Source organism: Dermacentor andersoni, chromosome 8 (assembly GCF_023375885.2).
Source record: "Dermacentor andersoni chromosome 8, qqDerAnde1_hic_scaffold, whole genome shotgun sequence".
NCBI lineage: Eukaryota > Metazoa > Arthropoda > Arachnida > Ixodida > Ixodidae > Dermacentor > Dermacentor andersoni.
In genome coordinates this window covers 150,683,371-150,709,913 of record NC_092821.1, presented here as the reverse complement: position 1 = coordinate 150,709,913, position 26,543 = coordinate 150,683,371, and the positions used below count along the sequence as shown (strand labels likewise).

Sequence of the window (26,543 nt, the reverse complement as noted above, 5' to 3'; positions counted from 1 at the left end):
TTTCTTTTTTTCTGGGCCCAAGTTCAGCCATTGAAGAGCCAGCTTCTTAACTCACACCTTTGGCAGTGCCTTCTTCACCATCACAACATGGCGACATCACCTTCAGGCACTCTGTGCATGCCAAGAAAGTGCATCAAAGGTGCTGATGAAGATAATATTTAAATTGTGTCACATACATATTGAAATACTTCTGACTGGACCTGTGCTGCGAGTTTGAATAATATGTATAGAGTGTTTTAGCAAAACGAGTTTGAAGGTAGACGGCTGGGTGTATGCTCTTCAGGTGTGTATGTCGTGATGTACCAAGTTCGCTTCTGTCATTATTTTTCACACTATTTGGAGATCATGCAAATTTTTCAAGTGCCTAGTATGGTATAGGCACGCAATAGTTTATTTTCTCATATCTGACATTCCTGCAGTAGAGTTCTCACAGAGTGTTCAGGTTCTGTAAACATGAGAAAACTCACTGAATAACTACAAATTCGTAATCCGTTCTGCAGCTATATGCTTTTCATGATTCTGAATATGCTAGAATGTGACGACGCTATATTTTCAGAGTGCAGAACTAACAAGCACCTGAAAGGAATATGAGATAGGAGACAGCAGCACCATCTGGATTGAAAACATGCTAAATGGTGATGCGGCGTGTCATCATTGCTCCATGGTGGCTTAACATAGTCACCATGGAGCAATGATAACATGGCTTTTTAAATATGTTACAAATACCCTTCTTGTACCAAAACTCAAAGACATAACTGGTTTTCGAGTTGTTTCTCATTGTGTACACACTCATGAGTAGAGCCCCTAACTTTACGCGGTGGAAAATTTGAAATTCTGCAAATCAAGATAGAGGAATCTGCAAAATTTTGCGGCAACATCGAACAGACATAAGGTACATGTAATAGTTTATTTATTAAGAACTTTCAGACTCCAAACATGCTTATATATTTAAAACGGAAGGAAGCTGTTGTGGCTGAGCATCAGAGGATGCTTGTTACTCTCTTCACTAGGAGAATGGCGCTTGTGGGACTGAATGATTTTTCTGCGTCAACAGAGTTGATCGGCATTGACAGGTATTTAAGGGCAATGGAAGAAAGTGTTGGAGTGAGCTGTTCCATCCCTGCCCAGAAAGCCAGAACATCAAAATCTACACCTGGATTTTCTTGTTTAGAAAGAAACGGTGCTAAGTCCCTGTTGCTAGACTTGAGTTCTTGGGCAGACTTGAGGTACACTTGCCATTCAGCAGCTAGCGCTGGTGACTCTTTCCCAAGTCCAGGCATACCTGCAAACTCCGACCTCTTCTCTGCGAGACTCCCGTCTTGCAGAGGATCCAAGCACCTGACATTCTTGAAGAACTTCCAAGTGTCAGATTTCTCCAAATATTCTAGCGCTTTGCTAGCTGCTTTACTCATTGCAGCCTTCATTTTGTTTGCAATCCGATGGGCCTCATGTGCAATGTTTTCTTTCTTCAGTTGTGTTTTAAGATTTCCCTTTATAGCTGCTTCCAAATATCCCCAGAGTACAAACAAAGCATTGTACGCTTTATGACAGTCTACACGCTGACCCTCAGCTGCTTTCAGCAGGCCGGCAACTTTTTTGCCAAATACTGCAATGCATTGCATGCTGTACTTAAGCTCAGTTGAAGGCTCATTCAAAAGTTCCAGAAGAGAATCAACGCATGCAGTTTCTCCATACCTTTCATGAACTTGCCTTAGCAAAGAAGGATAGTACTCAAAGTATGCAGAATGCTGCTCAACAGCTTCAATCCACGAATTCCACCCTACTTTTGACAGGTGTTGGAATTGTTTTGGCACACTGAATCCCGCACTTTTCTAGATGAGATTTATAGAAAGCTCTCTTTCTACTCGACAGCCGGAACGCCTTCTTCATACAGGTGACAAATTTGTCCACTAAGGGAAAGGATACCTGCAATGTACTGCCTATGATGTTTACTGTATGGGCTACACATGTAATGTGAACAGCATCTTTGCACAGTGGCTTTATGCACTCATTAACCCTTCGAGGGTTGATTTTTTTCGCCATATGCGACCACCCAGGGTCGATTTTTTTATTGCAGATTCCGATTCTTCTTAGGGACTTATTCCGAAAAAAATTTACTGTAATTTTTCTAGGGTGATCGTAAAGTGAGAAAAAAATCTTTTGCGTTGGCATATATGCACTCTTCATTCATGAATAACAACAATAAAAAAGGAAATAAACTTATCAGAATTAATAATTTTATGCATTCTTAAGTGCATAGTTCAAGGCTTTGAAAATTCGCACACGAGAATATTTCGCAAGCCTCAAATGTTTGCACTCTTACACTAATATGTACGTCCATAGCATAATCGAACTGCGTAGGTGCGCGCACTCAAGAAAACTGTTTGGTTGTGTGCCCATCAAAAAAGCAACACGTGTGACAAACTTCCGCTAATCTTCATCTTATCACCAACCAGCTAGGGCAATTAGTTTTCGCCAGTCTTAAAAAAAGCTAAAAGAGAAGGAAACGCATGCACGGCGGCATCCTTCTTATGCGCACCCCTGTGAGCACCAAACGAGCGAGAAACAAGCGGTCGCCCTTTGAGCGATTAGGAACGAGATAGATAGCCATCAGTTTCGCAAGTGCAAAAAGTCGAAACCGCCCGCGAAACAAAATCCAAACGGCCGCCCGCCCGCGCGCGCACGCTAATGCGCGAGCGGTAGTATATAGACGCGCAGGAGCAAACTAGCGCTAAAACAAATCATGCAACTAAAGCCGAGAGAGATAGGCGCGTGAAAAAAATTCCCTTTATCCCCACATAGTGGCAGCACATGACAGAAAAGAAAAAGTTAGGAAATTGGCGCACTTTTTAAGCGTACAGACAGCGGCGTGAATACACGGCATCGACAATTTTTCGACTTGTTCGCGACGCCGTATAGTTGCGTCATCGACCGTCAAAGGGTTAAATGATTTCACCTATAAGCAGCATTATCACTTACAAAGCCTGTTATGTCCTCGAATTCAATTCCGTACTTTGTCAGTGTTCTCGTTGCAATGCGGCCTATCACAGACGAGTTCACTTCATCCACGAATTTAACTTCCGCAAGTACAGGTTGTAGTGAAGCACTCACGCTTCTGGCTGACTGGACGAACAACATGTTCACAACCGATTTTGATCGGTCATCGGTGGTTTCATCAGTAGTTACCAACACCATGGTACCTTGAAACATAGCTTTCAAAGCTGTGTGCTTCTCAAACAATTCTGGAAGTCGGCGGCGGAGCACATCAGATCCAGGCACCGAACCGCCGTTCCAAATGTGTGTCTGCAGAAACGTTCTCAGTTTCGGATTGTCCACCTTCTCTAGGGGAATATTCGCAGATATTAACACATCCAGGAATTTGAGCACAATGTCGTGCCTCGCCTCGCCAGTGGTGATTGTGGATTCCAGCGTTTGCAGTCGGCTTTGCTTTCTCGGCGTTCCTTAACCCCCAGCGCCGTCTTCTGATGATTCCTCGCCACTTTTTCACTTAGAAAAGTCTCTTGCTTCTGCATTCTTACGATGACAGTTGCTCTCGATGTGCTCATCAATAGTTGACTTGCGCCGATAGTCAACTGCTCTCGCACAAACTCGGCAAAAGAGGACTCCCGCAACTTCGTAAAAGCTGGCGTTCTTGTATTCTCGAGCACGTTCTTTGGCTGTCTTCTTGCTCTAATGAGATCCTGTGGGAGCCATCTTGATTACCAACTCAAAACACAAAGCAAACGGTAAAATGACGCACTTTCTGCTGAAGCTATAGAGTCTCTCACTATAACACCTAGAGGGAAATCTGGTGCCACCGTCTATGGGAGTTCCTTAAGGGGCGCCATACCGTCATTGGAATGACGGTATAGGTATGTGTCTGCGAGGTTCGTGTTGGCTGGTGTTGTAAGAGGCTTCGTCTAAAATGTGGATATGGCTATGCAAATAAAGAGTTCTTAAAGTAAAATCTTGATAAAATGTTTTCATTCACGCATATTACATCTTCCAGTGAAGTTTGCTCATCTACAATGCATAACCAAGCGATGAAAAGCAAGAACAGATGACAAACTGTTCCAATGCGAGAACGAATCTTGTCATCTGTCCTTCAACTTTAGCGGCCCGCTGATACTTTTTACGTTTCATATAATTGTACATGCAATAACAAGTTATCATAGTTAAACAAAATATGTTTTTGTGTAATAATAAAGCTAAAACAGCTTTTTACGTGCTGTTTTAGTGGAAAGTTAATCATTGTGACAGACGGAACGGTGCTTGTCTGGCTCTCCAAGAACGGTGCCAATCCGAAGTCACAGTATACCGGAATTCCCATGCTTACCACAGCGCAGCAGCACCAAACTTCCCTCTAGGTAATATAGTGAGAAACTCTATGGTTGAAGCAAACGTTGGATGGATTGATGACTACGGCTACGGCTGAGCCCTTTGATTCGGGTGGCGGCTGCCCCACCTAGCCAATTTTTTTATAAGGTGGGAATATTTTAATATTCAATTAAATTTCTTCATCAGCAAAAGGTGCCGTGGCAATATAAACCCTGTTACTATTAATACTAAGAAAATACTACTTTTCCATCACCTTTGGCAGCTTTCACTTGATCTGTCACTTTTACGATATGTAGCGCTATCTTGTGAAAACTGCCAGAAACAGCGTTTCGATGCTTCAAAAAGCAACTTTTTAAAAGAAAAGTCGCATTTTCGCCGAAAGCTAGCAGCATTACTCATAAGCATGAAGCAAATGAGATAGCATCAAGTGAGTGTCCTTATCAAGCCACGATCTCACTTCATTCTTTCCTGATCGTGAGGCATGGACAGTCACATCACCCATGGGTGTCTACTGGTTTGGACATTTGCACTCTATAGCAGTCCATTTCCGCTCTTCTGTGTGGAATTGTTCAAAATCTTTTGCGGTGTGAAAATTCTAAGCGTCAACCTTTTGCATTTCTGGAACTGCTTGTAAATTCCTCGGACAGTGTGCTTCAAGTCTTCCATCGGGATCAGTCACATGGATCTTCTGAATAGAAAGTTAATCAGTCTAATTTGCCCATTTGTCTCATTTCTCAAGAGTCAAATTATAATGATTGCCCGTGTGATAAAACCAATTCCAAAAATATCACTTCATTATCATATGTTCCTAATTTTAAAGAAATTCATGCACATTTTATGAAATACCCTATATGGTGCAAACAGTAAAATTTGACTGCTTTACTGATGGTCCACAGTTGTGTGTGGAATGCAAGTGGTCACGCGCAGTAAGAACTATGTTCTAGTTTCAGCTCACTGCAGAACTTCTCTTTTTCTTTAACTGCAAGGAATGCAGAATGCTGAGCATTGTGCTGTAGATCACATTCATGCGAGCATTGCGTTTGGTAATGAGATCTTTCCAAAGCTTAAAGCACTTCACTGCATTATATATATGTTGGCTGAATTGCAAATTGTAGTCAGGCACCGTGCACCAACGTAGTTATTGTGCATTGACTGCTTGAAAAGGCAAATATCAGCATAGCCTCCGTTGTATGCATTGTGCTGTTAAAATTAAAAAGAAAGCCAATGACCTTGCATAAAGAAAAACCTATTTTATCTCTTTCTCTGACAGACGAAAGAATCTGCCCAGGAAACCACTTTTGCACTGGAAGAAGAAGTTCGGAGGTAGTCATCTAGTTATGAAATTGACTAACTGTATGCTGGAACATCTCATAAAATATCTCAGCGCTTGTGATGTCTGATTTGTTGTGTAACTGCTATGCACCAGATAAATAGTGCAAACGTAGGCTGAGTGATGCTTTTACAAATTAGTACTATCACAATGTATGTGAAATTAACACGCTTTCTAATAGCAATGTTTTTTCTGAGAACCTGAGTAGTGTGTGTAAGCTGTAATATTAATTTTTCTACTGTCAATTTATGAGCTACTGTGGTTAAAAGTAATTGAAAAATGCTTCTACTAGTCCAATTAAAAACTTATTTTGATATGTAGAATGTAAGCTAAATTGTATTGATGGATCACATGGAAAATGAAAACAAGCCACCAAAAAAGGGAAATAATCAATGATAATTTCTGTGCCTATGCAAATCCCTTGATCAGAATAAAATTAAAAGGCAACATTTCTTAAAGGCACCCTGAATCACTTTTTAAACATAGTAAGGAAACATTGCCGATTTGTCATAGAGGCTGCTGTGAACATGTGAGCCAAATGTTACTGCACTGTATGCAGCAGGGAATTCACAATTTTATGTCAAGCACAGCGAAAAATCACTTGCTTTCACTTCCACAATGCCATCACATTGAAAGCCGCTGGCCCACCAACTCAGTTGGCTGATTTGTGATCACATGAGCATTCTCGGTAATACATAATTGCTAATGTTGAGTTAAATAAATTAAAAATATCTGTGTCTGCAGTCTCAAAAAGACAGAAAAGTTATTTCATCTTTGCACTGTGCATAGCTGCGTCAGCTGCATGTGGCCTTCAACATGGCAGCAGCGTGCTGCATAATGTAGTCTATTGGCGCCACCACGGAGAGCCGTGACAAGCCCTTTTACCGCCGCAACACTCAACTTGTGGTCGGCGCTTTGCCCTCTTGGCTTCTCTCCTGTGTAGCTTCGAGCAAGCTAGCAGAGATTGAACGAGAGAGAAAGCCAGGTATCAATGCGATAACTCCACTTACAGTTAAACGATTCGAAAATTTTTTTCCACATAAAATTCAGAAGATGATGTCCTTTAATAGTGAGGCCATCTTATGATCAGTTAGAAAAGTGCCTTAGGGCCCCTTTAAATATGGATCGGATAGCCCTGTGTGTGGTGTTGCCTGAACATGCATGCATTTAGGCAACGGTATGCAACGTGCATGGATGCAAGCAAGAGTGCTTGCTTATTTTGCCCCCTCTGGGTGGCCTCTCATCGATCTCCTAATCTGAAGTGATTTCTTAGTCAAGCCACTGCAGCATGCTTCTTGTTGCTAGTAGTGACTATACTGCATTAATTAGGTGTCTGATTTTTTTCGTTTCTAAGACTTTCAGGAAGTCAGTTGATGCTGCACACCTCTCTTGAAGAAGCCAAGGATCAAGTTGAAGTACTCAAAAGGCTAGCAACATTTTGGTTCTGTTAAATTTCTCTGTGACTTCTCGCATGTTTTAATTAATTAATTTATTTATTTATTTATTTACTTTATTTATTTATTTCATACTGCAGACTAAGAATTGGTCCAAGCAGGACAGGTACAGTAGGCAAGATAAAAGTGCAAACATAAAAGATAACATGGGAAACATTACACAAAACGGAAACACAACACGAAATACAGTAGGTATTACCCATAAACAGTACGTACCATGGGAAATATTACGTAAAATAGAAACACAACACCAATCAACAGTATGTATTAAGACTCTAGGTCACAGAAAATTGGCTAAGATCAGTTAGATGGTTCCATTTTAATACAGTACGCAGAAAAAATGAAAACTGAAAAGCATTAGTTTTAGCAAAATACAGGGTTAAAGAATGGGCGTGATGATGTCGTGTATGTCTAGTGGACAGAGGAGATAAATATGCATGCGGGTCAAGGGCTAACTTATGATTAAGAAATAGGCAAATAAGGTTGAGGTGGTTCTTTTTTCATTGTAGTTCAAGTTTTTCAATCTTGTTAGCAGCCATGAGTTCAGACGGTGAGTTTGTAATAATAAATTTAGAATAAACAGACCTAGCAGCCTTTCTTTGTACAGCTTCAAGTTTTTTTTGTATGTTAGCATTAGTGAAGTGGTCCCATACAACACGAGAGTATTCTAGTTTAGGTCTTATATATATAAAGTAACTGAGTAGTTTAATGTTAAAAGGAGAATTTCTAAGCTTATGTTTTAGAAAACACAACTTACGGAAGGCAGCAAAGCATATGTTGTCTATGTGTAGGTTCCAAGACAAGTCATTAGTTATTGTTACACCGAGATATTTGTAGTTGCTTACCTGTTGTACTGATGTTGAGCCAAGGTTATACGTAAAATCAAGAGGTGTTTTTGTACAAGTTACGCAAAGATAAACAGTCTTTTGTGCGTTTAAAGACATACCGTATTCGTCGCACCAGTTTAATATGTTGTTAAGACTTAAATTCAAATTCTCTTGGATCATTAGTACAAGTAACTTGACGAAAGAGTACACAATCATCCGCGAACAGTCTGATTTCAGTTACTGGCAGTACTACGTTAACAATGTCATTTATATAAAGCAAAAACAACAGTGGCCCCAGAACACTGCCCTGGGGCGAGCCTGATGTTGCAGGAAGAAAGCTCGAATTGTTCCCATCAACTGAAACAAACTGGGCATGATCTGTCAAGTAGTCTTCAATCCATGCAATAAATATATCTGGCAGATTTATCTCCTTAAGTTTTATAATTAGATTGGGATGAATAACTTTGTCAAATGCCTTGCTAAAATCAAGGAATATCATCATCATCATCATTTATTTTCCTTAAGGACCCCTCTCGGGGTATTACATAAGGGGGGGGTTACAGAAGATAAGGATAGAAACAAAGATATGGCTACAATTTCTTACAAAACTTTGCCTGTGGATTCATATTTAAAAAAAAAAAATAGAAAGCCAAGAAGCACACTGAATAGAATGCAAAAGCAAATCAGCAGAACAGTCACAATGTGAGACGGCAATCGCAAAAGAATGAAGGCACAGTACGGTCATTATAAGGTTAGGGTTTGATGACATCCATTTGACCATTCTTATTCAGAGTTTCGGCAAATGAATGAAGCACTGTGACTAACTGAGTTACGGTTGAATAACCCTTTCTAAAGCCATGCTGAAAGTTAGTTAGTATAGAGTTTTGTTCAAGAAATTCCACAATGCGTGTAGGTATTACATGTTCAAGCATTTTAGAAATTGGTGATGTTAATGAGACAGGACGGTAATTTTCTAAGAGTAAATGATTGCCTTTCTTAAAGATGGGAACAACACGAGCCTTCTTCCAATCACTAGGTAGTTTTGCAGTTAACAGTGAACATCGAAACAGCACAATGGCAAAATGAGCAATAATTTCTGCATAACGGCGAAGAAATACATTAGATATGCTGTCTGGACCACAAGATGATTTTGTCTTCAAGTTCAAAATCATTGAAACTACATCAGAGTATGATATGAAGTCGACGTCAGTGGGTTGAAACACTCATGTATTGTCTTAGCAACGACGCTATGAAAAAAGTAGTTAAAGTGCTCTGCAATGACTTTTACATCTTTAACTGTTTTTCCATTAACTAAGATCTGCGATACCTGCCTCCTAGAGTCGCTTAGGAAGTTGCAGAACTTAATAGGATCGCTTTTTGATTTAGGTGCACGTTAAAGAACCCCCGGTGGTCGAAATTTCCGGAGTCCTCCACTACAGCGTGCCTCGTAATCAGAAAGTAGTTTTGGCACGTAAAGCCCCACAATTTAATTTAATAGGATCGCTTTTTAAAAAGTTTGGCAGGGTTGTTTTGAATTACAAATCCTTTTATTCATGTAAGGCGCATGCCAAATTTATTTTTTGAGTTCATTAATAACAATGAATTGTGGATTACTCTTCTTCAATCGTTTTAATTTGCATTTTAAATGGATAATCTTGCACGTAATCCAAGGTGTGCTTTTAGAAATTTTTTTACATTTGGTCAGTACGAAAGTGTTTATGCAGTGAGGGCACATTTCAGTAAATCGGTTTCATCAACATCTCCCTCATTTTCAATAAAGTCAGTGTAACAACTGTCCATGTATTCTACTATAGAGGCATCGTTAGATCTTGAGTTAATCCTTGAAGCTTCGTACGGTTGTGCGTTTAGGAGTCCCACATTTGATTAGAGGAATAGTTACACTTACAAGATGATGATCAGACAGGCCCTTTTCAATTAAAATGGTATACTCATAAAAATCACGGTTTAGAAATACTAGGTCCAATATTGCACGAGACGAACCTTGTACACAAGTAGGCTGCCTCACCACGTGAACTAGGTCATGAGTTAGCATTTTTGTTCGATTTGCTGCTTGCCTGAACAAGCTCCCAATCAACATGTGGTAAGTTAAAATCCCCTATAAGAAAAAATTTTTTAATTCTGGAACTGTATCATATATTCTTGCAATTTTAGAAAATATTCAGGTGCAGCCTCTGGTGGTCTGTAGCACGCATATAGTACAAAGCAATGATCCCAACAAGTTATTTTAATGCACAAACACTCAAGCTCAGTGACATTCGCTGAAACAATCGCTTGTATTGAAGGCTTAACATGAATAGCAACACCTTCACCCTTGCTTGTCCGGTCCTTACGAAATACACTGTAACTCGGTGGAAAAACTGAATCATCACTTATTTCATTTCGTAACCACGTTTCAGTGAGTACTGTAATGTGTGGGTCGTGTTCGAGTAGTATAGCCTCAATAGAATTCTTTTTATTCAGAATACTTCGTGCGTTTATATTTAAGATAATGTTAAGTTCTTATCCATAAGTTTCGTAGTATTATGAGGATTACGAGTTACTTTACGAGATAAATGTACGTGTTTAAAGGAAGCTGAAGGATGCATATTATTAACCTGGCATCTCAACTTTTGTTTTGCTTCAGCGCGTGGCGTCTGGTTATCGGGCGGCTCACGCCTATATTGTCGTTTTTTTTTTTTTTTTTAATGTAACTTTATCACTCAAACCATGGTCCCAGACATAAGGCACGTTGTTGATATATAGTTTATTGAATGCTAGCGAACCCATATCTTTTTTGTCGCAGCTTAGTTTCGCACTAGCCCACAATTCCTTTCTGATATCACAAATTCTTTGCAAGAAATCTTCACTTACAGAAAAGTTCGTGCCCTTCAGTTTAAAACCATTTTTCAGTATTGCATATTTACTTCTTGAATCTAACAGTTTAAGAATGACAGGTCTCGTCATGTCAGGTCGTCGTTTGCCTAGTCTATGTATACGCTCATTTTGAACGCTGTCAAGTTCAAGAATATCCCGAAAAATGCCTTTATTTACCGTAGTTTCAAGTGCCATGTTTCTTTCATTTTCTTTTTCTGGAAGTCGGTAAACTATCAGGCTTGAGCATCTGCTATGGTTTTCTAAGTCATCTATTTTAGCTTCAAGTGCTTGAATTGCATTTTGCATGCAGCTAATCTGCTCTTGAAATGATGTTACCCTTTCTTCAAGAGCGGGAATTGTATCTAATTTCTTCTCGATGTCTACCAGATGGGTTTCTTTGATTTCTTTAATGATGCAATTTCCTTAAGGTGTTTAGCAATTTAAGTCAATTCTGGACCCGAATTTTGTTCTATATCACCTCCAAGCAATAATAATTTCCCGAGTGAATAAGTGAGTACATTCAACATAGCACACAGCCCAGGGCACGGCAGCATCAAATAAAAAAAATAATCGGAACGAAATCATTCATCAGAATGCCTTCTTACCTGCACAATGAGAACAAACGGGTCTTGAGTGGTCCACATGTTTCCGGTGCCGCCATGCCCTGTGGCCATAGAGTAAGTTGGAAGCCCTTTTATAGCCAGCCAGCACGGTGTCGCCGCCTGTTGTGGTGCTGCACAGCGCTCCAGGCACATTGACGTGGAATGATGGTTAAGTCATTCCCACGGCGGCCAGTTGAATTCCTGAAGGAGGCAGTTCATCAAAATGAAGCGCACTGGTAGCAGCTACGAGCGGTTATGAGCAACTTGATACAGAATCTTGTAGAAGGCTAAGGATCTGCACAATCAAAACAAATGGGTTTTGAGCGGTCCGCATGTTTCCTATGCCGCCGTGCCCTGTCATGAAGAGCCCTGTCCGTGCCCTGTCCAATTCATCCCAGAGGGGCTGTAAATTCTGGTGTCTTAAGTCTGTTACCTTAACAACAGTGTTATAACATCTGGCCAAGTCAACATGAAAAAACAGACATTTCGGAACTCGTACGAGTTCCTTGATCACACTAAAGTGGGCAAGAGCTGTGCGTCGTTTTTTAAGCCAATATGTGATCTAATGAATGGGTGTAGGTAGCACGCAGATTTCTATAGATTCTGTTGATACTCTGTGTTGATTTGAGTGATGTTGGGTCTCTTCATATATTGTGAATATTGAAGTTCCACAAGTAGTGTTGTCATAGAAGTCTCGCTCTGCACATTTTGCAACACTGTTCTTGATTTTTTATTTACGACGCTTTCTAAAGAATAATGCCTTCATGCATTACAACTAGAGCTTGTAGACAGGAGGTTAGTCAAATCATGTGCTATTTGCACAGCTTTGTGCTTCCAGTACTGAACATACAATGTTCTGGTGCGCTCGTTCAGCAGTAAATAAGTTAGCATCTGTGATGCCTTGATGCCTTCCATGTATTACTTATATCATCATTCATGGTTTAAAGGCATAAGACGTTATTACATTGAATAGTGTCACACATACATACTTCGGTTGTGACATACAATTTTTCATTTGTGAATGCAGACCATGAGAGAACTCTCTCGAGGCTTGGTAGTGTTGCCTGCTACATATGAAATCGGGTACACATACTTTAGTGGACTTTCATAAATGTCATAACATTCCAGCTGTGCCTGGCAAAATTTGTTTGGTGGATGGGACAGCCATCTGAATAAGTTCATGCCATAACTATCGACTTCCTTTTTTGTATACTTTGTTCAGTAATACAGCCTGTGGCACATGTTGCAAGATACTTGTGTTGCTGCTTGTGGTGCTGACTTGTGTGCAACATTATTTCTTGTCCCCGATGCAGACATATCCGTGAGAAAGAGCTCCTTATCTCCCATTTACAAAGTGAAAATTCTGAGATTCGAAAGGCAGAAACCAAAGCTAAGGTAAGTGTTTTTTTTTTTTTTTTCTTCTTTCTGTTGGTTATCGCTTGCTGAATCAGAGGCGAGGGAAGGCTCCGCTAGTGTTGTCATCTCTCTCTTCATGCCTTTCGCTAGTGTAGTTCCTCCTCCTGTAGTTAGGTACAATACTTACTGTAACGTTGACATGTGTAGGAAAAGTTTATGCATTAAGAGTATTGAAAGTTGATTCACTTGTACTGGTAACTGGTAGTTGAAAAGTTTTTGTGTGGGCAAACTCGCTTGTCACAAAATGCTTGATGGTGAATGGATGCTATGAGCATCCCCTTTGAAACGGGGCAGTGGGTTGTGCCACCAAGGGGTGGGGGATGTTATGCCATCAAGCTCTTTTCTTATTTTGCCTTTGCTTTTCTTATTCTTGTCTTGCCTATTTCTTTCTTTTGAGCATGCCACATATTATGTACAGAAATACTTTTTAAGAATGCAAAGCTTTGCAGGTGTACAATAGAATCTCATTCATACAATCTCATTATGTACAATTTCTCCTAATGTTCACAGTCGAGAACAAAAAATTATGCAGATCCCACACACTGTGGGAATCAATGTAAGCAAAGCATTCTGTGCTCATTGCTTTGATTGACGATAATTAGCAGTGATGTTGACTACGAAAGCTTAATTTTTTTAACATTTAGTCTAACACGAGAGTGGTGAGCTGATGTTAAACTTTACCTTGCATGCACCACTGCTGTTTGTCTGCATAGTACACAGAACACACTGGAACAGGGTTGAGCATTGTCATTGCCTCACATGGCACATTGCATCATGGCATAAATATTATACTGGAATTGGGTTATGGGGCTTTACGTGCCAAAACCACAATCGGATTCTGAGGCACGCCATAGTGGCAGAGGCCGGATTAATTTTGACACCGTATTGTTTTTTAGCATGTCCCAAAATCTAAGTGCACGTGCATCTTCTATTTTGCCCCCGACAAAATGCGGCTGCCGTTGTCGGAATCAAATCCGCGACGTTAAGCAATGCCATAGCTGCAAAGCTACCACGGCTACAGTGACCGTGGTGGGCACAGAAGTGTTGATTTGACCTGTGACCGCTTCCGTAGTGTTGCCTAGACCCTATGGTGCACTTTAATTAATACAGCTCTGGTTCTGCACGTCCTGTGTATGTTGTCTGCTTGACATATTTGCATAGTGTTTATTTTTTCAGAAATAGCAGAAACATACTTTACCGCACCTTGAACTTAAGTTTATCCAGTTTCCCCACAACCACTGTCTTGTTTATAGAGAAAGACATTCTCTATTGTAGTAGCATTGTTTCCTTGCCTTCTCGCGTCACCTTTTCTCCCCCTCCTTTCTACAGATCTATCTACCTCCCCTCTGGGCTTGCAGATTAGTAGAAAGGTAAGCGCTGCAGTTTCTGCAGTGCTTTTGAGGGGGGTCGCTGATAATTACAGCTGCCAAGAGGCTAATATGGTGAATCCCAGGGAGCTCCAGAGGGCATTATGCACATTTGACGCGATAAGGTCCAAACGAGTTTCTCGCGTCGCCTTTTCTCTCTGCCTCACTCCTGTCATGTATACACACTCTCTGAAGCCCCCCTTCTTATGCGTTGTGCCAGACAGCAACAGCAGCGGGAAAGTCAAAGAAAGAGGCAAAGAAAGCTTCGCTTTAAAAATGGCCCAATGTTTTACTAGCTTGTACGTTTGTGGAAAACACAATCTTTCAACACCAATGTTCAGTACATGGCCAAACTGCAATCATTTTATACATTTTCTGACTGCTAGATCTCGTCTAAACAAGAAAACACACGAGGCGCGCATGACAAGAACAGTAGACACTTGCTACGTTAGCTTCCCCCAACATTTGCCCACCCTTCTCCTGTGAAATGCCAGCACACATTCAGTTTCCTGTTCTGGTACCAGCAAATCTCCTCCTGGGTCATCCCACGCCACATTAACAGCTATCGCCACCAGCCCTATTTTGATAAGCAGCTTCACCTACCTATTTCGCAGCGCGTGGAGCTTAGGCTGTTAGAAGTGTACTACACGCTTTTAATAGGTGACAACCCAAAAGTACCGCTATTCCCTGCTGCAGTTGGCTCGAAGCGAGCGCCATGTTTCGTTCTGGCGGTATCACAGTTATTGTATAGTGGCGCAGCCCACTAGCTCAATTTCCTTTCGGTTTCTTAATGCCATCTTGAAACACTGCACATTAGGAAGATGACAATGTGCGTCTCAGGTTGGAATTATTAGACGCCAAGGTGCTTCGTCTCACGAAGCACCTTGGCGTCTCATGTTGGAATTATTTGCGGTGTGTGGGTGCATCAAAACACCCTGCCAAAGTGTCCCATTCGAAGATGCTCCATACCCAGACCACATTCAAGAAGCACCTTCGTAAGCTAGGCGAAGCCGCAAAAACGACGCGAGTCCCAGACTGCTTAAGACCCACCAACTCTGCATGTCTCAGCGTCTCATGCTGCAATAATTCACACAACGCTTCACATTACATATCAGTCAATTACAATTTAGTCTGTGAAATCTTTTGGTGATCTTGAATTGTACATTTTTCCCTTTCAGTCTGTTTTTTCTGTGGTTTTGTACCAAAACGTATGAACGAGGTTCTGCTGTATTTAGCCCTTGCACGTATAGCGGTAAATTTTTTGACCATTGTGCAAGACCTGCTGGCTCAGCTTTGTGAAACCTCATTATTGTAAATAAAAAAGAGAGAGAATGCTGTAAAATGAAGCTGTCCTAAACATGATGTATTTCCTTGATGTCACAAATGGATTATTTATTATGTAACTCATGCTACAGCTTCTCACATGAAATAGATTTAAATATGTGTTTTACATTCTCAGCATCACTGTGTATAGTCAATGTTCGGGGGAAAGAAACTCCAGTGAGTCCAATCTGGGGTTCATTTACTGCATGCTATCTTAAAAAATTTCCACATGCAATCAAGCCATCTGCCTGGTTTTTGTTTATCCATTCCTACAAAATTTGTGACGGTGCAAACACCAGGAGGAAAAAAATCGAAGTGTTAGCATCTGTGCTACTTATACATACCAGAAGATATTGTGTGGCATTGCATTTTCATTTCCTGGGGTGACACTACTCAGTCGTATTCAACGCTCAGTCTCATTCAAAAATTGTTCCTCACCTAGTCAACATTGATATCTTGTCAAGATCAAATTCTGTACACGTTGAGATCAAGTTATTGCTTAGAAGCACAACAAAAAGAGAGCATTGTTTACTTTCTTTTACCCGCCAATATTAATTCCACTGCAGGCATATAGTACCTTGCACTGCATCAATTTGCAGAGCAGTGCCCAACTTATGTTTTCATTTTCTGCATCTGTTTTCGTTATATCTGCTGTTCCATTTTTTGACATAGGGCACAGGTAGCTGAGCAGTTATGCTCAATTTTGAAAGTACCATCATTGGAAAATTAAGCACGAACAAGAAATCACAAAATACTAGAACATCTTTTGCATATAGTAGTAACTCAAGAACACAATCTTTCACCACTACTTATCTGGTTGCCTAAGATGGCATGGGTCTCGCACTAAGTGTACTAGACGAAGTTGTACTAAAATTACACATATTGGTGAAAGCAAAAACAAAAGAATGCATTCAAGTTAGCCCTAACTTGTTCGCATTTCAGTTGTCCACAATAGTGCATTTGAGGATTACTACCCTTTGTGTGGGCTGTATTTCTCTTTGTGTAGCGAATGATGAAAAAAAGTTTGTTCTGTCCACACTTGGTTAAAGAGGCCCTGAACCCTGAACCACTTCTTATTGAAGTCAAGAAATGCATTTGAAGTTGGGACTATTTAAGAAACACTTTCCTGCAAAAAGTACTTCAATGCATTCAGTAGAAGTGGATTTATTGGCAATCAAAGATGGCCTGTGATCCCCTTCGCAGTGCTCCCAGTCCTTCTTCAATCCCTTGCACTGCAAAGGCTACGCCGGACTAGGGCGTGCCCACAGTGCTCCATCTGCTGAACATCATCGTGCCGCGCAGTTCAAGTTTCATTTTAGATGTTCACATAGACACCACTATATTCAATTTTGTTGCCTACGATGCAGCAAATGCATTTGTCCTCGTGTACTCGTCACGGCACCCTGCGGTGGTCACGGCATTTACATACACTCTGTAACACCTGGCCTCCAAGATTTGCGTGTGCTGGCAGATCTTGTTCCAGCAGCCCCATTTGCATCGAGAGAGTGTAATTTCAGTGGGGGCTGTTGCCGGCTCCTTTCCCACACCGCGGCGTTCTCACCTGAAGGCTCTTCATGCGTCGTGGAGGCTTTTGCACGCTCTGGTACTGTTGCTGCGGCTTGGTTGAGGCAGAAAAAACAGGATTTTGCACTGCTATATCATACCTTAGTGATTAGTAAATGATGGCTGAAGGTGTAGGAGAGGCAAGGCGCATGCCAGTGGCTATTAATTCTCAAATGCGTAAATTTTTTTTGTGTACGCATATATTCCCACTACATTCACGTAACCCGCCATGGTTGCTCAGTGGCTATGGTGTTGGGCTGCTTAGCACAAGGTCGCGGGATCGAATCCCGGCTACGGCGGCCGCATTTCGATGGGGGCGAAATGCGAAAACACCCGTGTACTTAGATTTAGTTGCACGTTAAAGAACCCCAGGTGGTCGAAATTTCCGGAGTCCTCCACTACGGCGTGCCTCATAATCAGAAAGTGGTTTTGGCATGTAAAACCCCATAATTTAATTATTTTTTTTTTACATTCACGTGGCTATGTGTACCAGTAGTATATCTGCAAATTTTCGTCATGCGACAGGTAGAAAGTTATGAACAGCCACCAACTAGTCCTTTTCATCGACCGTTTAAACTGCATATCTAGTGTTGGCATTTTTAGCAAACGAACAGGCCTAACTCGCAGGAGTAAGTGCACCAGCTAAAAGCAAAAATTCAAGGTGAAGTGTCACTGAAAGTGTAAACATACAATGAATGATTCAGCTAAGGCGCAGCAAGCTTTAAGAAAGGTTTCATTGTGAAATAAAGAAAATCCATGCGTTCTGTTGCGTACGTTTGCATGCCGCAATTTCAAGGCTGGATAGGGTGCACAGGGTGTCTACCAACTGAAAAAACCGGGAATTCTCAGGGAGATTGGGCAGTCTGGATAAACTCAAGAAAAACGCAGAGAATTTGTCTCTCTTCAGGGAAAATTAGCTGTAATTTTATTGATAGGGTTGAAAGTCTCGGTAATGCTGGCTTGAGTAACAGACAGGAATTCTGCTGAATCGTCTTTGACGTCCTCTCGTCGGCTGGAAGAGTTGCCAGTGCACAGCCAACAACCGAGTTTCCGGATTACCGATAATTTGGATGGCTTCGCGGCACCACTACGTACCCTATAGAGTCAATGTATCAAAACGTCTGAAATTTCTGATGCAAGAACTCTTCGTTGTACAATTTTCTGGACGTTTTGTTGTGACCGCAAGTCCGAAATGGCATTAATCAAAGCCACCACCGCTACCATTTTGATTACATCGCCGCCTCGAACCGGCGCTCTTGCACGCAGATCCGCTGGGTGCCGTTGCCACCACTGTGGCAATGCTAGGCCTAGCTGCTTCGATGTTCGCTATGAAGCTTCTTGCCGTTGGGTGCCGTGTTTTTTATTGAAACAATTCGCCGCTGTCAGCAATGGCATGGACTCCGCCTTTGTGGTCCTCACAATTGGTTTAGAAGCTTGGAAAGCATGGTGCGTTGTATAATGCTGGTTCCTGAAAGTCAGCTTTGCCTCTGTACAGAAATGTTACTTGGTGAAGCATGTGCAAAAGTATTGCAGTGAAGCATAACAAGCCTCGGAAGAGGCTATTGCCACGGGACACAGTATGTATTCCTTAATTATATGCGTGTGTACCTGGTATTTCCGGTCAGTACGAGCACCGATATGCCTAATACATGTACCGACAGGCCTTCAGAGTGTTTTCGAATGTGCCTGTGGTGGTTTGAGCCCTTAAGGGCAGTAAGTGAGATGCATTTATTTTGTCCAACTGGCCAATTTTTCGGACGTTTTCGCGCCCCTAGGGAGTTCAAAAAATCGGACGTGGACTGTGCAACTGACCAAAAAGATGCTTGAAATGGTCCGTGGGATGAATAAGTGGCGGAAGGAGGACAAGAACAGAAAGGACCTACGCATTGAGAAATGAACGGGAAAGGAAGCGTGCTGCCGCTGTTTTGAAGGAGCTTGAGCTCAAAAAACAAAGTGTTGGCTGATGCCGAGATGCAGGTGTCCCTCATCCAAGCCAAAATAAACTCTTTAAAGCAGTGAAACACAACACTGAGGCGCCGTGCGCAGGCTGAGAGTTTGTTAGGACAGTTGAGGTTGGCTTACGAGCTGTTGAGAGAATCTCACTTGTGACAGAGTTCAGGCCTAATACCAGTGAGCTTGCTGTCAGTTGATAGAAATAGCTCATATTCGAAAATATTTGCTTCTGCATGCATCTCCTTTTTATTCGTATTGGAGAATGTCCGACTCCATTTGCAATTTTTTTCGGAGACATTTTATTATCTGTGCATTTTACTAACCCCTCCCTTCTATTCTCTTCTTGAATAACATAAACACTACTCCTTAGTATTCAAATTGGATTAAGTCACTTTTTTTTTATATGCTTACTAGAGAGTGACAGCATCGGGAGATGTGGTTTCAGGCCGTCTTGACATAAAACATAGTTCTGCATCACTCAGCGAATTTTGCAAAGGCACCCAGGGAAAACCTAGAAAACTCGGGAAATTTGGAAATGTCAACTTGGTAGACACCCTGAGTGCAATATTGTGTGCGAATTGTGAAATAAGTTATGCAATTATTCACTCATTTATTATTATGATGTAGATGCTACCTAAGCAGACGTTATCATAATTATGAACAGTATGATTGAAATTTTAATTATACACCAAACACAAAAAATTCATGTCTCTCTCATCCGTGTGTCTGCTTACGGCATGTTTAATTTTTTTAAAGAAAGTATTTATTTATACAGGCCTTCAGGAAAGCATTGGGTAAGGGGAAACTATGGTTACATCAATTCAAAACAAGCGTTATGCAACAAGGGGGAAAAAAGCATTACGATAACAAAAGCTTTATTCGCACAACGTAATAGCTACATGCAGCTGTAGTGTCCACGCGCAGTTTGCTTTGTGCATGATGGGGCTGGAACGCATGCTTGCGCTCTTATGCTCCAGTCTGGCCATGCTACATGATGTGGACAGGCTTTTTTCTCCACCAGCTTGACCGACGAATAGTAGCCACTTGCAACTTGCTCACTTTGAAGCACTGTCAATAGCTCACTATGAAGCGATGTCTGCCAAGGCATCTAGCCAGGAGCAACCAGGAGTAAGCATGCGCTGGCAAGCGTGCATGTGGTCTGACATTAAGATACGCCTGGTTTGAGGCTAGTTGAGTGTACAGAAGTAGCCAAAGTTAGCTAGACCCAATGGCTACAACATCGGTAAGAAGGGTGGCCAAATTTTCATTCCTATGCGGGCGGCTGCGACCACATGTGAGCAGACGATAATTGGCTTCTTCCGGAAGTATGTCACTCTTATCAAAATTCAAAAGCAAATTTTTGCTTACTTGGGCCTGTTTATTAAACTGCGTCAATAGATATACATGGTAACTGTAACGAAAAATTCACCAACAATTGCGATACTACTTCCTAAAACGAAATTTGAGTGCAGCTCTAAATGTGTTTTCATTTCACAACATATTGGCTGGTGCAGACCATCTGTCTCGTGCGGCACGTTGCAAACGGAGCGAAGTGTGATGCGACTGCCTCGCTAATCAGGAGATTGCAAGAGTTAGCATGTTGGTGACACATGGGCATGATTCACAGCAGCCGCCATAGACAGAACTCCGCTCATGCAGCACTTTTTTCCATGTATGGTATCGGCAGTATTATCGGTGAACAGATGACGCACGCTACTCTGGCGCTATCTCATAGCCATTGTCACCATAGAGCCCGTCTTGCGCAGCACTATGCTTTCCTTACGCTTTCGCCATACCCTCCTCCTCCACGTTCCTCCTCACACTCTCTGCGCTCCGCATTCGCTGTTTCATCCTTTGCTGTGCTCGTTCGCTCATTTGCTAGGGACACCAACGCTCGCCGCAGGAACAGGCAGGCACCTAAGAGCTGCGCTCTAAAAGCAGACTGATCCAAACACTCTTCGGGATTGATGTCAGCTATTGGCCTATAGGAGCCTCGTATGGGAACCTGCTATATAAGTAAATGTAGCAGTAGGAAAAGAGTGAGGAAAGGCTTCTGTTGAAAAGAGAGCATTTGAGAAAAAGGTGACTTTACGCTCTGCTTGTATGCTCCACATACCAGCACAACTCCAAAATTTGGCTGAGATGTTCACAGCAACATATGCTATCTGCATACTGCATTTTTTCACCAAGCTCGAGGGTTGTTTCAGTACCCCTTCAACTCTTGTGTGCTGCTGACTACTCTCTCTTAATGTGAAGTTACCAGAGTGATACAGGTGCACTCTGAAATGCGCAGCTGACTGCACACGTTTTCAGGGCATGAAATTTGAAAGAATTTCATTTTCTCACAACTTCTCCACACAACCTGAAATTTAGGGGAACAATGTGGTGCTGGTAATGGGAAGTATCCACTGCACCTTCGGGAACAAGTGCATTGTCTACAAAAAAAAGTTTTTCTTTCTTGGTTATCACGCTCGAAGAACTTTTGTGATGGGGATATTTCATGCTGCTTGCATTCTTTAAAATTTGAACAGTTTATGTGCTGGGGCTGTCATTGTGGTTTTCTCCTGTTCTAGGAACTCCAACGACAACTTGAAGACCTGAAGGAAACAGAGAAACTCTCACGCATAATGAAGGATGAGCTGAAACGACTACCACTTGTTGAAAAAGAGTTGGCAAAGCTTCAGGAAGAAGTTGAGCAGCACCGGTTAGTTGCTGTGATTCTGCATTCAGTCATTGAATAGAGTTGTTACACCTTGCTCAAAATGCGGATACCCAGAATTTGGGGGGAAAGATGTTCAAGAACTAATAATTCGTTTAGGGCTATTGACAAACTAAGCTTTTCACGAGCATTGGCCACTACGCAAACAAGCTCACCTCGTCATGAATATTTCACTTTTTTAATGGCTTGTGACGAAAAGAGACTGTGAAAGAATGTTTTTTTTTCTTTCACAACATAGATTGCAGTAGCTGTTCTATCGTCTGCAATTTTATTAAGCTCTGTCACGCTTGATTGCAGCCACATTTATTGCTAGAGTTAATGTGTATGCTCCCACAGAGAGCAGAGTTATACTTGGGTCCTTCTCTTTAGGGAAGGCCACATTCGCAGAAGCCAAAGCTCGGTGCAACACCAGTGATCATGGATAACCTGCGTGGTCAGCCGGCTCTATGTAGGGCAGCTGATGACCACTGTATTACAAGCTCAACACATCTGAGCTGTTGTGGTTGTTCAATTTTTTATGAAGAAATAGACTTGTCACCCTTTGCATATGCTGAGGATGTCTACACAGGATTCTTCACTGAGCACAGAGCAGTGCTGCCATCTGTCGAAATGCATGCCAATCAGCAGTTTTTAGCGATTACATAGTAGGAAAAAAAGTGCTTATCATGAAATATTTACTCAGAAAGACACAAAATCAAGATATAGACCAATTTCAGATGCACTTTTTGGACATTAGTTATTAAAAAACACGCCGCACTGTGGTGAAGCGATGGTACTGCCATCACCAACTTTGTTAACTGCACTTTAGTGGAGGCTTCATGTTGCTTCACAGTTGCTTCTTGAACCACATGACCACGCTCAGCAAATGGAAAATGAACATGAAACTTCTCTGCTTCTTGTAGGAGCATACACAGTAGTTCTGTCTGTCGCAATAAAGTGCTAAGATATGATGCATGTGTTGCCGTAATGTTTCTCATGGAACTTCTTGCCTTCCTCGCAGGCGGGCACGCATGAATGTGCACCTGATACAGGAACGCCTGTTGGCAGCACAGCACAACTCAGCCAAGCTGAAAGAACTTCAGACACTCAACAGTCGGCTACAGGTGAATGTGGAGCAGCTTCAAGAACAACTGGAACAGTGGAAGGAGTTGGCTGCTGAACCACATGGTCTCACGTAAGTATCTTATGTGTGGATGACACAAACTGCACCCTGTTCAGTTTCATCTTCCATTTTGTTTTCTCAAATCTTGTGCTTAATTTGTTTGGAGCTGTTCCAAGCAACCTTTATTTCTTTTGGAAGAGTGAAGTGAAGGCAAAATTGGTGCAATTTTTTGTATCCTGCGGGAAATAGAGTGCTTAAGGAATTTAATGTTTTCAATGCAAGGAAGCTTTTTGTGTTCTGTTTTTGCAAAAGCTGGTGGTAGCCATTTATAAATATTTTAAAGCGAAGCTTTCTCTGCCTTTTCCTTCGACTTTCCCACTGCTGCTGCTATTGCTGTGGCTGCAGCTGTACGGCACACCGCATCGGGGGTTGGTTCAGAGCGTGTATATAGTACATGGAAGGAGCGTGGCAGAGAAGAAAAGACGAGGAACTCGTTTGGACCACATCATGTCGAATGTGCACAATGCCCTCTGGAGCTCTTGAGTCGTCACCACATTAGCTTCTTGACAGCTGTAATTATCCGTGACCCCCTGCAAGCACTTACCTTTCTACCAACATGCAAGTCCAGAGGGAAGCTAGACAGAATGGAAGAGTGGAGGGGGGAGAGGGAACAGGGAATGGGTAGAACTGACACAGTCATGAAACGAGGGAATAACAGCCTTGCCACTCTTCACTCGCAGTTCCCATACAAATACAAGTGGGGGGGGGGATAGGGAAAAGGTGACATGAGAAGTCAAGGAAACACGAGATAAACTTAAGTTCAAGGTACGGCACGGTGCGTTTTTACTGTTTCTGAAAAATAAAACCATGCAAATATGTGTAGCGGACAACTGACGCAGGGCGTACAGAAGCAGAGCCACATTAATTAAAGTGCCCCGCAGGGTCTAGGCGACACAACGTAAGCGGTCGCAAATCAAATCAACACTTTGGTGCCCACCGCGATAGCTTTGTGGCTATGGAATTGCTCGAGGTCACAGATTTTACCGAGACAGCCGCATTTCTACGAGGCGAAATAAAAAACGCTCATGCACTTTGATTTAGGGACACGTTAAAGAACACCACGGTGCCAAAATTAATCCGGAGCGTGCCAGTGCTGCCTGCCTCATAATCCAATTGTGGTATTGGCACATACAACCCCATAATCTAATTCAAGTTTAATGCTTGTGCCACGATGCGATGTGCCATGTGAGGCAATGACTATGCTCAATCCTCTCAGAGGTTATGAAATATGGAACACAACAATGCCTCCTGCATACACCTCACCCTTTGTTTTTTGTGTACTACGCAGACGAAAAACAGCAGTGGTGCACGCAGCGTAACGTTTAACATCAACTCACCGCTCTTGTGTTGTACGGAACGTTGAAGAAATTAAACATTTGCCGTCAACAGCGCCGCTAATTATTGTCAATCAAAACAAACAGCACGAAAGCTTTGCTTACATCCATTCCCACAGTGCATGGGATCTGCATACTTTTCTCTGCTTCTCTTTCCTTCCAGGAGCCCGAGAGCAGTGCTGCAGTGCCTGGCTGACCTGCGGCACTCTGAGTTAGCTCTGACTGAACGACAGTCAAAGTTATTAGCAGAGTAAGTACATGTAGTATTCACCTGGCACCTCCGCAAGACTGTCCTTATTGTATCACTATTTGTGTACAGTATTTGTTGCAGTGACCACTGTCAGATTAGCATTGGTGTTTGCTGTAACGCATCTTAACTGGCATGAAAAGAAGTGCGGTTGATGCAGAGCAGATTTACAACACAGATACGCTAATGTGGTGTCATCTTCATGGCCAATCATTATCATGCTGCATTATCATGACTAATTACATAACATTGCTCATATTGTGAGCCCCAAGAGTGTGGAATTGTACGTTGTAACTGGCAGCACAGTACACTACTCCGCTAACTTTTCACTATTTCTCAACAAAGTATGGTAACCTGCTGCACCCATCATCATTGTATCCCGCTTACAACCAGTGCGTGTGATGGTTCAAACTTATGAGTACATTGGGGTATAGAAGAAGTGCATAAGCCTGCACAAAGAAATGATCCCACAAATGATCACTTCAAGATATGAGAGAAGGGGGGGGGGCATTACGTAGTATGTTGAACAGAATGAAGGATATAACAGGAACTTGAGCCTATCTTGGCAAAGTCTGCCTTTAGCAGTTTTTTGAACATCTTTGTCAGCACTTAAACTAGAAAAAAAAACTGAATTTTATCCACTTTATTATGTTTCTTGTGGTTTAGTTAAGCAGTTATTTGTACATACTTGCTTTCTCTTGTTCAGAAATGAGACACTGCGGAGCAAGGCAGAGACCAACAGCCAGGAGCTTCGACGAACAAATGCGAAGCTTGTGAAAGTCCAGTCGCAGTTTGATGAGCAGACAGCATTGCTGCGTAGAATGCAGAGACGCTTGCTTCTCTTGGGAAAGGTACTGTCCGTGCTTCTTCTTCTTCTCTCTTTTGTGCTTGTGTATTTCTGGTGTGAGTTGCTACTGCATGAAGCTCTGAAGGCTTGCCAGTACACTTATTAGGCATATCGGGTGTATCAGTGCTCAAACTGTAACCGGAGGTAGCAGGTGCATGCATGTAATACAGTGAAACCTCATTAAACTGTAGTTGGCCGGATCTCGGAAAAAGTATGTACTAAACGGTAGTACTGTTTAACTGAAATACCATGAGATTGACCACTTACATGTCAACAACGGAACTCAGAGAGAGTGCGATGAAAGGGGAAAAAACATGCAGTATTTATTCACTTCGCGCGACAAAAGTGTTATTTTCATTTGATGCCACGGCAGCCTAGCAGCGATGACAGCGGCCTCAAACTTACTGAAGCTGCGAGGCAGCTTTTCAGCCAGCCCCCCTCTTCTCCGCAAACACTCGCATGGCAGATTCCTCATTGGCATTACGTATTCTTCGTGCACGCGCGCGGTAGCACTGCAGAAGTCACGGGGCGCCTTCTTCATTGCGGGGTGCTGTTCTCGTTGCAAAGATTGCAATCATGAGGCTGATGTAATGCACAGCTTCTGCTACTGTCGGGCCTGAATCGCCCATGCTGTCACTTTCCGTGTCATCCTCATCACTTTTGCTAGCCGACACTTCGGCAACAACAGAGGCAACGATGGCGAAAAGTCCAACCACGTAGCCGACATCTCTTCGCGGTCGCAGCGGCGCTGCCGAGCAACTTCTTCGCATTCCAAATGCCACACACCGTACTCAACAGCAGATCCCTGTCGCGTGCCAGCGCCAACTTTGTGTCACGTTCGATAGCACAAACAATGTCTAATTTTTCTTCTATGCTGAGCATCTGGTGTCTCTTTTATCCGAGCTTTGGCATGACGCGAGTCTTCGCTTGCACGATGCCACAACGCTCTCTGGCACGCCGCCGAAATGATGTTGATGTTGATGTGACTTCACGCGCGAATGCACAGGGCGCTTGGAGGCCGTTCTTCCGATCTCTGAGGTTTGTTCTACCAGGCCGCCCGATGAAGACGATGCACCACCGTGTTTGCATGACGAAAAGTGTAAACGCTATGTGTTAACCGATAGGTACGCAATAAGCTGGTACGGTTTATGTGGATACAAAACACATTATTTTCAGTGACGCTGAGT

General features: G+C 42.3%; 1 protein-coding gene and 1 pseudogene across 2 annotated transcripts in view; one reads left to right on the top strand and one right to left on the bottom strand.

Annotated features, from left to right (window-relative positions):
- Positions 1–26,543, top strand: part of LOC126525460 (mitotic spindle assembly checkpoint protein MAD1-like) — a 62,107-nt gene that overhangs the window by 8,333 nt on the left and 27,231 nt on the right. For both annotated transcript variants that reach the window (XM_050173340.3, XM_055067681.2), the window contains exons 4-10: positions 5,609–5,661; positions 7,023–7,094; positions 12,739–12,820; positions 21,621–21,751; positions 22,767–22,940; positions 24,426–24,512; positions 25,216–25,360. In XM_050173340.3, coding sequence (XP_050029297.1) covers positions 5,609–5,661; positions 7,023–7,094; positions 12,739–12,820; positions 21,621–21,751; positions 22,767–22,940; positions 24,426–24,512; positions 25,216–25,360 — 744 coding nt within the window. The remainder of the gene's footprint in view (positions 1–5,608; positions 5,662–7,022; positions 7,095–12,738; positions 12,821–21,620; positions 21,752–22,766; positions 22,941–24,425; positions 24,513–25,215; positions 25,361–26,543) is intronic.
- On the bottom strand, positions 684–3,714 carry LOC126525467 (uncharacterized; annotated as a pseudogene).